This window comes from Chiloscyllium plagiosum, chromosome 12 (genome assembly GCF_004010195.1).
Source record: "Chiloscyllium plagiosum isolate BGI_BamShark_2017 chromosome 12, ASM401019v2, whole genome shotgun sequence".
NCBI lineage: Eukaryota > Metazoa > Chordata > Chondrichthyes > Orectolobiformes > Hemiscylliidae > Chiloscyllium > Chiloscyllium plagiosum.
Window position 1 is genome coordinate 68077641 of NC_057721.1, and position 17305 is coordinate 68094945.

Genomic DNA, 17305 nt, shown 5'->3' on the forward strand with positions numbered 1-17305 from the left:
CTAAACACCCCCATTGATTGTGAATAACTTGACATTTCACACAAACCAGAACTGTATTGATGAGATACCACACAAACCACAGCATGCACATAGAGTGCAGCTAAAAATAGAGACTGTGGCTTCTTTTGACTGTGTTTGATGCGAGTTACATCTATTGCAAGCTCGGGTGTTTAATAGAGAGTGACAGATTGAAATGAATGACTTGCATTAATGTGTAAGATTTCATGTCCTAAGTAGCATCTGACTTGATTTGATTTAGATTAGATTAGATTCCCTACAGTATGGAAACAGGCCCTTCGGCCCAACTAGTCCACACTGACCCTCTGAAGAGTAACCCACCCAGACCAATGTACCTAACTCGATGGGCAAATTAGCATGACCAATTCACCTAACCTGCAAATCTTTGGACTGTGGGAGGAAACCGGAGCACTCGGAGGAAACCCACGCAGACACAGGGAGAATGTGCAAACTCCACATAGATAGTTGCCTGAGGCTGAAATCGAACCTGGGACCCTGGTGCTGTGAGGCAGCAGTGCTAACCACTGAGTCACCGTGCCGTGCATTTATTATTATTGTCATGTGTACCTCAATACAATGAAAAGTTTTGTTTTGTACAGATTGTAATATACAAAGATCAGAGGATGATTGAACAGAGCAAGGAATACAAAGTTTTGGCTGCAAAGAAGGTGCACAAAAAAGACATTGTTAGTAATTTTAACAGACCCAGGATTGAAGTTTAAAAGTGCAGAACGATTGTAAGGAATGTGAGAATAAGATCTGCTGAAGAGAGCTGGCAAAGAGTTGATCTGTGTTGGTGCCATCACCTGTGAAGTGGGCAAGCTTTGAATACAAGGTGGCTAATTTGCACATGGCAAGCTCCTGTAAACTGCATTGTGGTAATAAACGAATATAAAAATATATAAAAATAATAAATAGACAGTATGATGTTTTTGTGAAACTAATTGAGGGATAAATATCTTCTATACCCACCTGAGAGCTCAGAAGATGATTTATTGTTTCATCTGAAAGATGATATCGCTGACACTGCAGTATTCTCTTAGAACTGCATCACAGAATCAGTTTCAAATTGGTGTTCAATAGTCTCTGGATCATGATCTGAACTCACATGCTCCTGGCTTAGACTTTGGGATGCTATAAACCAACCTAAAGCACATGCTAAACCTGTCCAATCTTGCAGCAAATGTCACTGTCAGACACAATCTAGTGAGGATAGACCCTTAAAAGAGAAGTTGTGGTGACAGAAACGCTGGATTGTTGCACACAACAACAGAAGTTGCTGGAAACGCTCAGCATATAAGGCAGCATCAGTGAAGAGAAATCAGAATTAACATTTCAGTTTTGGCAACCCTTCCTCAGAACTGACGGCAGCTGGAAAAAGTTTGTTTTTTATGCAGTAGATAGGGTGAGGGGAGAGAGTAAGAAGTAAACAATAGGTGATTGGGGATAGAGCCCAAAGGGAGAGAAGAACAGTTGGATAGACAACGGAGTGGATAACGATCTGTGTGGGAGGGTTAATGGAACCTATGGGTAATTGAAAATGGGTTGTGTATAATAGCAGACTATATGATCATAAGGCCTGGTGTGGCAGGGTGGGCGTTCAAGCGCTAAAATTATTGAACTTGGAGGATTTGAGCTATAGGGGGAGGCTGAACAGGCTGGGGCTTTTTTCCCTGGAGCGTCGGAGGCTGAGGGGTGACCTTATAGAGGTTTACAAAATTATGAGGGGCATGGATAGGATAAATAGACAAAGTCTTTTCCCTGGGTTTGGGGAGTCCAGAACTAGAGGGCATAGGTTTAGGGTGCGAGGGGAAAGATATAAAAGAGACCTAAGGGGCAACTTTTTCACGCAGAGGGTGGTATGTGTATGGAATGAGCTGCCAGAGGAAGTGGTGGAGGATGGTACAATTGCAACATTTAAAAGGCATTTGAATGGGTATATGAATAGGAAGGGTTTGGAGGGATATGGGTTGGGTGCTGGCAGGTGGGACTAGATTGGGATGGGATATCTGGTCGGCATGGACAAGTTGGACCGAAGGGTCTGTTTCCATGCTGTACATCTCAATGACTCGGTGACTCTATGGTATTGAATCCAGAAGGCCTGGTGTGGCAGGGTGGGCGTTCAAGCGCTAAAATTATTGAACTTGGAGGATTTGAGCTATAGGGAGAGGCTGAACAGGCTGGGGCTGTTCAGGCAGGAAGGGTCCGCAAGAGGAAATTAAGGTGCTGCTCTCCTAGCTTACGGTGAACTTCACTAGAACACTGTAGCAAGCCCGAGACAGAGATATTGGTCAGGGAACAGAGTGATGTGTTGAAGTTGCAGGCGATTGGAAGCTCAGGGTCTTTTTTGCGGACAGAATATAAGTGTTTTGTGAAGCAGTCATCCAATCTACACTTCATTTCCCCAATGTCGAGGAGACCACATTGTGAGCAGTGAATGCAGTAGACTAGATTGAGTGAAGAGCGGGTAAAGCACTGCTTTATCTGGAAGATATGTTTGGTGCCTTACTTACTGAGGAAGGAAGAGGTAAATGGGCAAGTGTTACACCGATGGGATTGCAGGGGAAGGTTCCAAGGGACTGCGGAGGGGTGTTGGTGTAAATCTGGACCCCTGAGAGGGGCCTCTCAGTTCCGTGATTGATTAAATAAACACTAGCAGTTCGGTCTGATTCAACAATTTATTGTCACACCGGGCATAGATTATCCAGCAACACAGGGGTTAAGCATCTCTGTGTACTCTGGAAAAGCTGCTGCCCTTTAGCTGAAACACAGGCAACTTTTAAACACAGGCAGAGGAGGGTGGTGGCAGGTGGTGACGGTTCAGGCCTTTGCTCCAGGAAGAAGCAGAGCACCCTGAGACCATCCTGATGGGGGATGGATGTGTGAAGGGATTGCACATTCATGGTGAAGAGGAGGCAGTTGGAGCCTGCAAACTGGAAATTCTGAAACGGGCGTAAAGCGTCAGAAGAATCATAGATGTAACTGGGCAGGGACTGCACCAGGGCAGAAAAGACTGAGTCAAGATAGGAAGAGATGAGCTCTATGTGGGCAGGAGCAGGCTGAAACAATGGGCCTACCCATGCAGTCCTGTTTGTGGATTTTCAGAAGGAGGTAGAAGCGAGCTGTGCAGGGCTGGGGCAACAAAGTGGCACAGTAGTTAGCACTGCAGCCTCACAGCGCCAGGGACTCGGGTTCAATTCCAGCCTCAGGAGACTGTGTGGAGTTTGCACATTCTTCCCCTGCCTGTGTGGGTTTCCTCTGGGTGCTCCAGTTTCCTCCCACAGTGCAAAGTCAGGTGAATTGGCCATGCCAAATTGCCCATCGTGTTCAGGGATGTGTATGTTAGGTGCATTAGTCAGGGGTAAATGTAGAATAATTGGGTAGGGGAATGGGTCTGAGTGGGCTACTGTTCGGAAGGTTGGTGTGAACCCGTTGGGCTAAGGGCCTGTTTCCACAGTATAAGGATTTGATGATTGTCAGTTTGGAGGCAGTGGGGAGGGAGATCACCAGATGAAATTAGGTTGGTGACAGTCGTTAGTACAATGGCCTGATGTGGCATGATCTAGAGGAAGATAGGACGAGGTATCTGAGAGCTGGCACTCAGCCTCTGCAATGTAGAGTTCCGTATGCCAGACTACAATGGCACCACCCTTATTGGCAGGCTTAATAACAAAGTCAGGGTTGGGTCCAAGCACACGGTGTGCAGTCAGTTCAGGGAGAGATAGGTTGGATTCTCAGTAACGGGGACAGAGAAATTGAGGTGACCGATGTCATGTCGACAGTTCACAATGAACAGATCAAGTGCAGGTAGAACGCCAGAGGGAGGGTTCCAGGTAGAGGGAGAGCTGGGCAAAGAGTTTTGTGGGACGGGGAGAGGACTCTTGTCCAAAGAAATGGGCATGGAGATGAAGACACTGGAAGAAGAGTTTGATGTCATGTCGTATCCAAAATTCATTAAGGTGGGGATGCAGCGGGATAAAGCGGAGAGCTTTGCTGACTACAGAACATTCAGCATTGGAGTGGGGAAGGTTAGGAGGAATGGTAAATATCTGACAGGAGATAGGATTGGGGGAGGGGATAGAGTGAATGGGAAGAGGAGGAGTGGGGAAGGGAGGTTCCAGAGGGCCATGGGTATCTATGAGTTGTTGAATCTTGTGGGCCTTGATGCCTGAATGGAAAAGAAAATGTTTCTGGTTAGCATAGTGTACAAGCCGGAGGATGAAGTGGAACTGCGGAATGGTGCAGCCCTGAGCCAACGTGATGTGATGCTATTGGAGAGAGAGATTGAGAGTGGGCATGTGACACCACATGGCACTGAGCGTGGATCTCAGGATATGTAGAGAGCAGCTGTCTGTGGAATGTTGAACATCAAGGAGATACCGGTGATCCTGGTGAATTCAAAGCATGAGGGATGAAACAAATTGGAATCCACATGGGGGGAATCTGAGCTGGAGGCAGTCACTAAGGAAAGTGATGTGAAAACGTAAAGTTGGAAACTTGAGTTAGATGCAGATTTCCTTAACTTCTCTGAAGAAACTCCTTTTTCTAGGAGCGTTCTACACTGACACCTGACTTAAGTAGCCCAGACCCTACCTTTGCTAGTTGTTTTAAGCAGGTTTATAGTGGATAGACCAGGAATGATGGAGCTGGTCAAACCACTTAGTTTTAAACAAAACAGAATTTATTTACAAGATTACCAAATAGAACACAAACTAAAGAGACCAAAATATAGAATAACTTAACCTATCCGAAAATCCAACAGATGACTCCAAATAATGATGCTGTACCAAATACTTGCAACAATCCCCATAAATACCTCTTGGCAAAAAAAGGAAAGGTCAAACACAGATTCTTACAGGAGAGGTGTCAGAGAAAGGGAGGATCAGCATAGACCTGCTTCTTTGGGTCCATTAGGTTGACTCACTGACTGCTTTCAGTGAATAGCCAGACTGATGAAACCAAACCAAACCAGAGAAAAGCTGAGCTGGGAGAACTGGCCACTCCCCTTCCATTGTGCAAGTGTTTTTTTTAAACTTGAATGCCTTTTTCCTGAGGCAGTATCTGTTAGCTATTATCAAATTGGCCCTAAACCTAGATGTTTTGGAATTGCTGTTTTTACGACCTCTCTGAAAAAAAAGCCAAGGACAGCATAGCCTTGTTAAAAGAGCAGCATCGTCACACTAAAATCCAAAACTCTGGTTCTTTTTAAAGCTAAAATCAATCCTTGTTTATTCTAAACATAAAAGCAACTAAACACCTTTTAATGTTTTCTCTCTCCTGACATAAACCTCCACAATGTACCGAAGCCTCCATTAACATTCCAGAATGTTTAAAGTCATGGTTCCAGAAAGACTTACCTAATTAATTTTTAACCTCATTTCAAAAATAGACCAACATACAAATGGCATTAGTTTAAGATCCACACTAAGAAAAATTCTATCAATATACATAAATCCCACACCTTCTATCACAGGTATGCATTGTATTAAACTGTTGCTCTTTTGAGAGCACTATTTCATTTCAAAAAAATGCATTTTTCTTGGAACAAGGATCAGCACACAGATAACTAACTTTCCAACTTGGACTGCTCTAGTGTTATCAGATTGGAGTAGGTAAGACCATTTTCAAAATAGTAGTTAATAACCTGTTCTCCTAAGAATCATAATACTTGCCTGTTGCCACTAATCCCCACCAAGCAATTACTCCTTGGCTAGTCATAAAATCATGCAGGCTTACAGCCCAACTTGTCCATGCAACCAAATTTTCACAATTATTCTCATCCCATTTGCCTGCGTTTGGTCCATAACCCTCCATAACTATCCCATCTATGTACCTGTCCAAATGTTGTCTTAAATGATAACATTGTACTCACCTCTATCACTACATCTGGCAGCCTGTTCCAAACACTCACCACTCTCTGTGAAAGAAATTGCCCCTCTGGACCCTTCTGTATGTCTCCCCTCTCACCTTAAATCTATGCCCTCTAGCTTGGGGTAAGCCTGATAATACCAAAGGTCCTGATACAATCCCTGCAAAATGTAACAGAAACAGTGTTAGTCATCAACCTTTACCATTGCATGATTACTGTACCATGGTGACTCTGATTCCTTTGCTGTCATTTATCTCAGTTTTTTTTTCATATCCCAGTTACCAAGTGTTATTATTTTTTTTAAATGAAAGATATTAGTTATAATAGTTTTTACCTGCATTTGTTCATCAGCTAAAATAGCACCTGTAAAACCCAGGCAATAAGTTACATCACTTCAGGTACCATTTTCATGGTTGTTATATTGTCAAACAAATGAAGTCACAAATATATAAATACTTGCCTCTATTTCAAGATGGTATAATTAGAATTGGGTCTGAGTAAATTAATATCAATTGAACATAAGAAGCTGAGAATACACAAAATCCTTGAGGGCAATGCACTGGTTTTAAAACTTCCCTTTCACCCAGAGCAGCTATGGAATTAACTACAACTGATCAGATCAAAATGTTTTCTGTTTGCTGATTGTAAGGGTCTAATGAAACACAGTACATTGGTGATAGGGTCATAGTCCACATCTGTCCATAATATAATACAATCATTAACTTGGAAATTCAATTCAAATAAGCCAGAATATCAGAAATAGAAATACCAAACTAGCCAATTTTCTTTGAAGGTTAAAGTTAAGACATTTGGTTGGGCCAGAGTATGGGAATTTAAGTTTGTACCTGGGCTATGACATACCTAATTGAGAAATGCTTAATATTTTTATTTGTTCTGTTCAGAGATATTATTACACACCACAGGAGCAGGAGGAACTTGAATTCAGGACTGCTGGCCCAGAGGCAATGGCTAAGCAATACTTAATGTAACAACATAACAGTGGAAATATTTGAATCCCAAGAACTGGTCAACATTAGTTGGATAGGACAGAAGAATAATTCATTCACCCAATCCAGCTCAATGCATCACTGAAATTCACAGAGGCAAATTATTCTCCTCCAATATGTTGTTCCAACTCCATGTCAATGCCTTATTAGAGCGTGTAAGTTCTAATTTCAAATGATTCACTAAGATGATGATATGCATTCACAAACCTCTAAACATTTTATTACATATTTAGCACCAAACTGTATAGGAATTCATGTAGCTGCTGTTATGTAGCAAAGATAGTACTGACCAGTTGCAAAGACTGGTTAGTATTCAGTGTGTATGGCAATGAAGTGAGAGTGATCGTGCAATGAGAACAAGTATCTCTGTCAGTGTAGTAATGTAAGGTCTATGATCTCACAAGTGAACATATCATAGGTTTTATTAAATATAATTATTTGCAAGGCAGGGCAAGAGGGGACATACTGCTGGAACCTTACAGATTCATGACTATCTCTGTGTGATCTGACATCACTGTCACTATCCGCATGGGAAAGCATGGTGACACTCACACTCTGCTACTCCTAAGGTCATTAAAAAATATTAGCATTTCCCCCCTGCTCCGCTTTGTCAGCTTAACAGAAAATACTGCTGAGATTTGGTTACTTAACAAGAAGGTATCACATGGAAATGCATTTGCACTAAACACAAATTCTAAGTTATTGACTTAAAACTTTAACCGGTTAAGATAGTGGCAGAGTAGGACGCTCCAACCGGAGTTCCTCCACTTCTTCTGTTTCCTTCTCTATTTTCCATTTCTTCCCCATTTGGCATCTCAGTGGGCCTCAGCCTGGTCTCCCGGTAGCTCATGGTGGGTCCTGGCCAGGTCTCTTAGCAGCTCTCAGCCTGGTCTCCCGGTAGTATGCTGCTGGTCCTTTGGTGGCTCATGGTGGTGTCTCGGCTCAGCATGCAAGTGGATCCTGTCCAGGCACGTTCCCGAGGCACCAGGGGAGATCGGGCAGGCAACAGTTCCTGCGGCAGTGAGGGGTATCTTTGGTGGCGGTGTCAACAACAAGCAGCAGAGCGAGATAAGTGGAAGACTCATCAAAGACTGTTGAACTTCTGACTTATTCCTTTATTTTCCTAGTTCAAACTATGAAAGACTTAAATGTAAACTATCATCTATTTCTTTATGCTTTTTGGTACCTAAGGTGGCACTCATGTGTCGACATACACTTTTCACTGTGCTCCTATACTTCTGTACATGAGTACACGTGACAGTAAAATCAAAAATCTAAACTCTACCCCTTAAATCTCTATACACATATATGCAGACAGTTATAGACAAACAAAAATACATAAGTGTCACAGGGGAAGAAAAAGTACTGGAGGAACAAAGTTCAGTTGCATCAGTCCACAGGATTCAATCAGGTGCTTTTTTGCTTCTTCTGAGTATTTTTCTGATCTCTGATCTTTTTCATTTCATGTCTTTTCAGTTCTTTACTGCAGACACAGGGCAGTTGGCACACTCATTATTCAGTCTCTATGTTAATGGTTAATGACAGCAGCTTATAGGTAAAATGTCAGTGAAAAGAGACATCTATCTTCCAATTGTTTGTTACTTCTCTGTAAGGCGAGATGTTGTCTTTTTAAGAGTCTGAGGTTTTCTGCTACTATCATGTTCACACATCAGCTCCTGGACAAGAGACAGCTTCTCAGAGAGTTGTCTTGCTGATCCTGATAGAAAAACCAGTGAAAGGGCTGTGTCTGGTAATTCCCCTCAACAAACAACAGTGGTGCTGATGAGTTCAGCAATCTCCCCTCACCTGTTTGAACAAAGTAACAGTATGGATACAACCCACTAACTTGCTTTAAAAGTGCAACATCTCCGTCAAGTGAAAGCAGTTTCTTTTCCCATTTTGGCCCACAATCCAAAAATGGTCTTTGCGTCAATGTAACATAGCTCCTTTTGTACATTCTCAGTAACTATTTCTTGAATAAAGGAATAATGATTCATTTACATCTCCCCCAAGTTCTTTTATGACACCCCTCTTAGCAGTAATATTTAAACATAAATATTTGACTCTTTGCTCTAACTTTACCCTTCACAAATCTCTTTGGATTGATGTACTAATCTCTGTGCACTCTTGGAATAAGTAAACGAAGCATGTTGACCCTTATCATTGCCTGGGAGGTTAAACATAGAGTTAGGTTTGTGTGATAGTATCTCTGCAGCTAAGGTCATTTCTGAAACCCTCTTAGAAATTAGAGATGTAATCAGCGAGCAAATAAAATGTCTGAGCTTGGATCATTGAGAAGTTCCTGTGTAACATTGAAGTCTTCATGTTTAATGGCAAATTAGGCTACCTCTGTCTGCATTTCTGAGCCTTTTTTCAAATATAAATCATCCTTATTTGCAGGTAATGCTTTTTTTAAAGATTCCCTACAGTATGGAACAGGCCCTTTGGCCCAACAAGTCCGCACCAACCCTCCAAAGAGCAACCCACCCAGACCCAGTCCCCTACATTTACCCCTGACTAATGCACCTAACACTATAGGCAATTTAATATGGCCAATTAACCTGACCTGCACATCTTTGGTTTGTGGGAGGAAACCGGAGCACCTGGAGGAAACCGACACAAACACGGGAAGAATGTGCAAACTCCACACAGTCACCCGAGGCTGGAATCAAACCCGGGTCCCTGGCGCTGTGAGGCAGCAGTGCTAACTGGTAAGCCACCGTGCCACCCAAATGGTTTTCTGACGGTTTCCCCCAGGAAAGGTTAATCCTGTCCCTTCATGTTCTCTCCTACTGGGATACCCAGGGACTGCTGTACATGAGCTACATTTAATTTTTTGTGTTGTTTCTGCAGCATTAACTTGCTTTATTCATTCATGGCAAAGTCAGCATTTATTACCCATCCCTAATTGCCCAGAGGGCAGTTAAGACTCAACCACGTTGCTGAGAGTCTAGAGTCATCTGTAGGTCAGACCAGGGGAGGATGGCAGATTTCCTACTCTGAAGAGCATTAGTGAACCAGATGGATTCATGGTCATCATTAGACTCTTGATTCCAGATTTTTATTGAATTCAAATTCCACCAACTGTAGTGCTGAGATTTGAATCTAGGTCCCCAGGACATTACCTTGGTCTCTAGATTAATAGTTCAACACCACCACCAGGCCATTGCCTCCCCAAAGAGACTTGGTCTCTATAAAACTAGTTATTTGAGTTCCCATTGATGACATTTCTCAATGGCATCGACTATGCTCTACTCTTTAGTGTGCTTGCCATTGGTGAATTTGTGGAGTACTCATTCCTGTCCAAATTGTGTAGGTGCTTCTGATTTATTGTAATGGTCTATACATGGGACTGATTTGAATTTTTTCTTGCTTGTCACGCTGCCTACTGTTGCCTTCTTTCATACATTTTCAAATTTTCTATGGACTTTCCCTCTGTGCTTTGATCTACCTTGAAATCCATAGCTTGGTGCTTCGAGTCATTACTGAGCTTCTATTCTGGCATCTCCTCCACTCCCCAAGCTTATGCTGTCCTCAGGATTTACCATTAATGCTATCCTGGCACTGGTCTTTATTTTGGGTGTTCAGTGCTGCTCATCTCCAATTTCGTGAGTTTGGTTATCATTGCTACCACAGTGTCACAAAGCTGGTCCCTTTTTGCTAAAAGCTGTTCCTTTTCTCAAGGAGACTGAGTCCTTGATTTTTTTCAGAGGGGTCGTAAACTGCTCCCGGTTCTGATTAGTCTGGTTTGGTACAGAGATTAAAGGTTATTTAGAGGCCTTTTTGTTTATATGTAAACAAATGAGACTTCAGGGCAAAGTGGTCATGTTTTAGAAGAGACCTGTATAATGAAAGGGGAGTGGACAGCTCTCTAGCTGAACAGTTCAGTCCAGAACTAGTTAGAATGTGGAAGTCAGCAGTGGACTGTGTGAACAGGCTGTCTCTCTCTCTCTCCTTCTGCCCTTCTAACTTCAACCTGTAAGCATTTATTCCATTTTTACTGTTCTTTGAAGGGGTTTGCTTATTGGGACTATTGTATATATTCAAAACAGCATAATTAAGTTTAGTTTGGATAGACTGAGTTCTGCAAGTGTTCTTTATTCTGTTCTTTGTGTTTCATTGTGAATAAATTTCTGTCTATTTTAAAACCTAGTTGTCAACCTAGCTAACTTACTCGGGGTAATTCTCACTGTACACTTACCGAAACAAATTGCAAAGTTATCGTCTGGGCTGCCTGCTCAAGAATGTTTTGAGTAGTCTGGCCTAGTTCATGACAATAGTCTTATGAGGTCGACACGCATTGAGTGAACGTTCACAGGCTTTTTACACCTACTTATGTACAAGGTATGATAAGATTGGAGATCCTGCTGGAACCTCAACAACTTGGACTCCTTTTCTATGTGATCTAACGTTATAATATCATAATTCCTTTTGCATCTGTCAGTAGCTCCTTTAAGGTTAAAGTATAATGAACCATTTACACTTTTATAAGCAAAGCTACATTTCCTTTGCATATTCCAGTTTTATGTGCATTCTTTACTTTCATAACTTTCTTCATTGGATTCTACATCCTGGTTGAGTAGTGGTACGTTTGGTGTTGATGCCTTAAGCATGCAATTCAATGGGTGGAGAATCACTGGCTGCAATTTTATTATCCTCAGCAATTCATCAGCTACAAAGCAGTATTAAGTATATCTAGAAAAACATATTAAAAGGAATCATTAATTTGACACTCACCAATGCAACTGTTGAGCCACAGCATCTCCATAATAATTTTGTTCATATATAACCAACAACTGCTATTGCCAATATTAACATAAATACAGAAAGCATTTAGATAACATTTCTCTGCCTGTTATTACAATGGAATCCTAAAGTATGTACTGAGAGATGACTTTCCCCTTTGCCCATTGTGTGGAGTTGGTTAAGATACCCCTATTCATGAATTAGAATCAAGAACTCAACAGAATAAACCAAGTGGTTCACATATTTCGACAAACATGCCAACTGTAACTTATTACATTTGAAAGTTAAGCATAATAAATTTGGTAAGAAAATGTCTGTCTAAACATCTTTATCTTGAGCATCTTGGCCACTAGGTCAAGGAGAGGCAGGTGGTGCTCAATTCAGATAAATGTGATGTGAAGCATTTTAGTAAGATGCATCAGGGCAGGATTTATACAGTTAATAGTAGGGCCCTGGGGAGTGTTGACAAACAGAGAGAGCAAGAGGTGCAGGTGTATCATTCCTTGAAAGTGGCATCACAGGCTGATAGGGTGGTGAAGGCAGCAGTTGGCACACTTACCTTTATCAGTCAGAACATTGAGTACAGGAGCTGGGATGTCATGTTACTATTGTACATGACATTGGTATAGCCACATTTGGAATACTGTGTACAATTCTGCTATAGGAAGGATGTTATTAACTTGGAAAGAGCGCAAAAAGGTATGTTACTGAGACTGAAAAGTTTCTGTTATAAGGAGAGCTTGAATATGTTTCCCTGGAGTCTAGGAGGCTGAGAGTGACATTATAGAGGTTTACAAAATCATGAGGGGCGTAGATAAGGTGAATAGCTGAGAGTTGTTCCTCAGGGTAAGGCAGTCCAAAACTAAAGGGCATAGGTTTAAGTTGAGAAGGAAAATATTTAAATGGGACCCGAGGGGCAACTTTTTCACACAGACAGTGGTGCAAATATGGAACGAGCTGCCAGAGGAAGTGATAGAGGTGAGTACAACTATAACATTTAAAAGATATTTGGAAAGGAAGATGGATAGAAAAGGTGGCCAAACCCAGGCAAATGGGACTAGTTCAGTTCAGGAAACCTGGTCGGCATGGACAAGTTGGGCCAAAATGTCTGTGATTCTAAAGCAAGCCTTCTAAAAAATTATCATAAGGCTTTGCAGAATGCTGTGATAGTGAACGGCAGGTAAAGTCACAGGCAGCTTCCCTCTGAACTCAGCAGCTTAAAGTTTCCACTTAGGAAATAATAAAACTTTGTCAGAAGACTGACGAAGGGTCACTGGACTCGAGACATCAACTCTGTTTTTCTCTCTACAGATGCTGCCAGACCCACTGAGTTTTTCCAGCGTACCCTATTTTTGTTTCAGATTTCCCGTATTTGAAGTTCTGTGTTTTTACTTTGGTGGCTGTCACAGGGTACTGTGCTTATGTGCCCCAACAGCAATCATTTGTAACCATGTGAACTTTCCCTTTCATGCTTAATGACACTTAATTTTAAAAAAAGCTCCAAAATCAAAACATATACCTTATTGAATGAGGTGCAATTGGGATTTAAATGATGTACCATTGCTAAACAACCTCGAGTCTTGAAAAACTCATTTTGTATTTGTTGAATGCCATTTTTATAAAATAGAATAAAAAATATTTTGTCTTTGGGGTGGCACAGTGGCTCAGTGGTTAGCACTGCTGCCTCACAGCACCAGGATCCCAGGTTCAATCCCAGCTTTGGGTGACTGTGTGGAGATTGCACATTCTGGGTTTCTTCCGGTTTCTTCCCACAGTCCAAAGATGTGCAGGGCAGGTGTATTGGCCATGTTAAATTACCCATAGTGTTAGGTGCTTTAGTTAGAGCAGAAATGGGTCGGGGTAGGTTGCCCTTCAGAGGGTTTGTGTGGACTGGTTGGGCCGAAGGGCCTGTTTCCACACTGTAGGGAATCTAAACATTTAATTATGCTATTTCAGTTGCTATCTTATTCCTATATGTCCTAATCCTAAAATTATAAGTAATTCATAATAATTTCTGCATTTTACTTCCTGATTTGATACAGCTGTTGCTAGATGCCAGATAATCCCCTATAATTGGTGCCAGAATCAAAGTAATATCAGGAAAGGGGAAATCCTGTCATTTGTTTTTTGAGATAAGAGCTATCACTTCAGCATTGATCACAGAATCAATGTGTAAAACTATACTGCACAACTGTTAATATCTGCATATGAAGGTTATACGAATGCAGTTTTTGCTGAAAATTTTAAACCATTCAGCAAAAACAAATCACATTTCTACATCATTTCTAATAAAGTAAAATGTCACAATGTGCTCCACAGGAATGTCGTCAGACTGAAAGTGTTGGCAAGTCACAATGGGAGTTATTAGAACAGGTGACCAATACAAATACACAAGCAAAGAACAAGACAAGGCCACTCAGCCCTTCCAGTCTGCTGCACCATTCACTAAGATCATAGCTAACCTGTTTTTAACACTACCTTGACATTCCTACAGTCTCGATAATCTTTCATTCCTCTGGCAAACAAGAATCTATCCACGTTGGCCTTAAAAATATTTAAAGATTCTGCATTCGTTGCCTTTAAAGGAAGAGAACTCCAAAAATACTCAACCCTCAGAGAACAAAAATGTTTCCTCATTTCTGTCTTAAGTAGGTGATCTCTTTTCTAAACTATGTCTGAGGATTTGAGCTACAGGGAGAGGCTGAACAGGCTGGGGCTGTTTACCCTGGAGCGTCAGAGGCTAAGGGGTGACTTTATAGAGGTTTACAAAATTATGATGGGCATGGATAGGATAAATAGACAAAGTCTTTTCCCTGGGGTTGGGGAGTCCAGAACTAGAGGGCATAGGTTTAGGGTGCGAGGGGAAAGATATAAAAGAGACCTAAGGGGCAACTTTTTCACACAGAGGGTTGTACGTGTATGGAATGAGCTGCCAGAGGAAATGGCGGAGGCTGGTACAATTACAACATTTAAGAGGCATTTGGATGGGTATATGAATAGGAAGGTTTGGAAGGATATGGGCTGTGTGCTGGCGGGTGGGACTAGATTGGGTTGGGATATCTGGTCGGCATGGACGGGTTGGACCAAAGGGTCTGATTCCATGCTGTACATCTCTATGACTATGACTCTAAGATTCTTTCAAAACCCACTCGATCAAGTCCTCTCAAAATTGTATGTGCTTCAATTAAATTACCCCTAAACTTCAGATGATAGAAGCCTAGCTTTTCCTTATAAGGTAATCCATTCATTCCAGGTATTATTCTGGTAAACCTTTTCTGAACTGCTTCCAATGCATTAACAACCTTCCGTAAGTACAGTGACCAGCACTGTACATAGCACTCGAGATTTCTTCTCACCAATGTCCTTTATAACTGAAGCTTGGCCAAAGGGCAAAATGAGAAGGGGAATTTATTGTTTATTCACACAGTTTGTTCCCACAGGGCAATTTTTTTTTACACGGAGTGGATTGTGGAATGAACTTCCAAATGAAGTGGTAGATGCAGGTACAGTTACAATGTTAAAAGATGTTAAGATAAGGACACGAATAATAAATGTTTTAATTGATATGGGCCAAGCACAGGCAGGTGGGACGAGTTTAGCTTGGGATTATGATTAACATGGACTGGTTGGACCGAAGGGTCTGTTTCCATGCTGTATGACTCTATGACTAGTTACAAAGGTAAAGGTAGATATCTCCAGAAACAATGAGGTCTGTGTATATTATGTATTTATTCATTACTGGTGATTTCTTTTCACATAGGTATGACATGCCAAGCACGGAGTTCATATGTTACCAATGAAATTCTGTGGGGTTACCGCTTCATGCCTGTCCTATCGTTGGAGGAAGGATTTTATGAGGTTGATTACAACAACTTTCATGAGACCTATGAGATAAAGACACCGGTCTGTAGCGCCAAAGAGTTGGCAGAGATGAGCAGCAAAGCGGAACTGCCCCTCACCTGGTCAGTCTCCACCAAACTAAACGAGGAGGAGGAGGAGGAAGAGGAAGAGGAGGAGGAGGAGGGGGGGGAGGCGCAACCAGAGGACAAACACCATGAGGAGCAATCCGAGCAGAACGGCGAGGTTACAAACTTAGAAAACGAATCCAAAGTATGAATTGGAAGAAACGTCTTGTTTGCCTCAAGAGAAACGGGAATTTCATGTTTCTGTGCGTGCAGTAGTGAAGGGAATCAGAGTGTGAAGCATCCATCTGCCCAACTCACTGAAGATTTACATGTTTGAACAAAAATAATTGATTAGGGAAATGAACAGTTGGGGGGTGGGGGGTGCAGGGGAGGTGGGATCAGCCTGAATTAACAGGGCAGAATTTGGTTTGCAAGGGAATTTTTAACCACTTAATATAGACACGAAATTAAAATAGAGTGTGACTAAAAAGCCTCAATAGAGCGTACTTGGATTCAGAAGCTATTTAGAATTTGCTGTTTTAAATGCTGCAATAGCAAACTGTCAGCTTTTTAAAGTATCCAACCTTTAAATAGTAAGAATTATACACATGTATTTCTAATGGTCTGCTGTAAAGTGAATACAGCTAAATTATCCCTTTCTATGTTTAATACACGTGTCTCTGTATATACTAGACTGTTCAGATAGAGACATTATTAGATTCAGACAAGATCTCAGGAAGGATGCTGGGCAGGTGGAAGATGTTGCACATTTAAAGAGGCTTTGCTATATTTTCACTGGAGCTACCACAAGAACTATTTTTGGATGTTGTTTACGAGTGGCTCTCTTTTGTAAACCCTTTGTAATTTCCAACACTACTTTCTTTAGAAAGAGGAGCCCAGCATCCATTCAAAGAAAACGATATTAAATCAACGGCTTTTCACTTTTACACCCCACCCACCCAGTCGGGAGGTCTGTTTGATCATGGAAACTCTTATTAATATATGAGCATCAAGCAGTGACTGAAACACATGTTGCAAAGTTTAGCTGCACATCAGCAAAGATAGTGTTGCCCTACAGCACGGGAATGTGACAAAAAATGTAAAGCAAACACTGGGACTTGGGAAAGATGATTCGAATAAAACAGGCTTGTTTTTCATCAGTGGGACAGCTTTTACTAAAACTAGATAAGTGACCGGGGGTGGGGGGGAAAGAGGGGTTGCTATCTAAAACGTCAACCAACTTTCCTTTTTCCAAATGGAGAAGTATTTCAGCATTTTGACATTTTTCAAGGATTGAAAGAAGTCATTATAAAACAAGCACATATGGCTATACAAATCTTCAATACATTGCTGGATAAATATACACAACATAGAAGGCATCTTATGGATTGTTTTGAAGTTTTCAAAACTCGTACAGAAATTGTGTACTTCAAAGCCGAGCATCAGTTTGAGATGGTTTGACTTAAATCAGTGTTGAGTGTGTGGTGCTGGAGAAGCACAGCAGGTCAGGCAGCATCCGAGGAGCAGGAGAGTTGATATTTCAGGCAAAAGCCCTTCATCAGGAATGAGGCTGTGAGCAGAGGGGGTGGTGAGATATATGGGGAGGGTGTGGGGCTGGAGGGGGGAAGGTGCTAAGAGTGCAATTGGTAGATGGAGATTGGAGTAATGGTGATAGGTCAGAGAGGAGGGTGGAGCGAATAGATGGGAAAGGAGATTGGCAGGTAGGGCAGGTCATGACAGCATTGCAGAGTTGGAAGGTT

The 17305-nt window shown here is 41.8% G+C and overlaps 1 protein-coding gene across 3 annotated transcripts in view; it reads left to right on the forward strand.

Annotated features, from left to right (window-relative positions):
- kcnj6 (potassium inwardly rectifying channel subfamily J member 6) overlaps window positions 1–17085 on the forward strand; it is a 127698-nt gene extending 110613 nt beyond the window's left edge. For all 3 annotated transcript variants that reach the window (XM_043701344.1, XM_043701345.1, XM_043701346.1), the window contains exon 3: window positions 15401–17085. In XM_043701344.1, coding sequence (XP_043557279.1) covers window positions 15401–15756 — 356 coding nt within the window. In that variant the 3' untranslated portion in view covers window positions 15757–17085. The remainder of the gene's footprint in view (window positions 1–15400) is intronic.
- The last annotated feature ends 220 nt before the right edge of the window (window positions 17086–17305 follow it).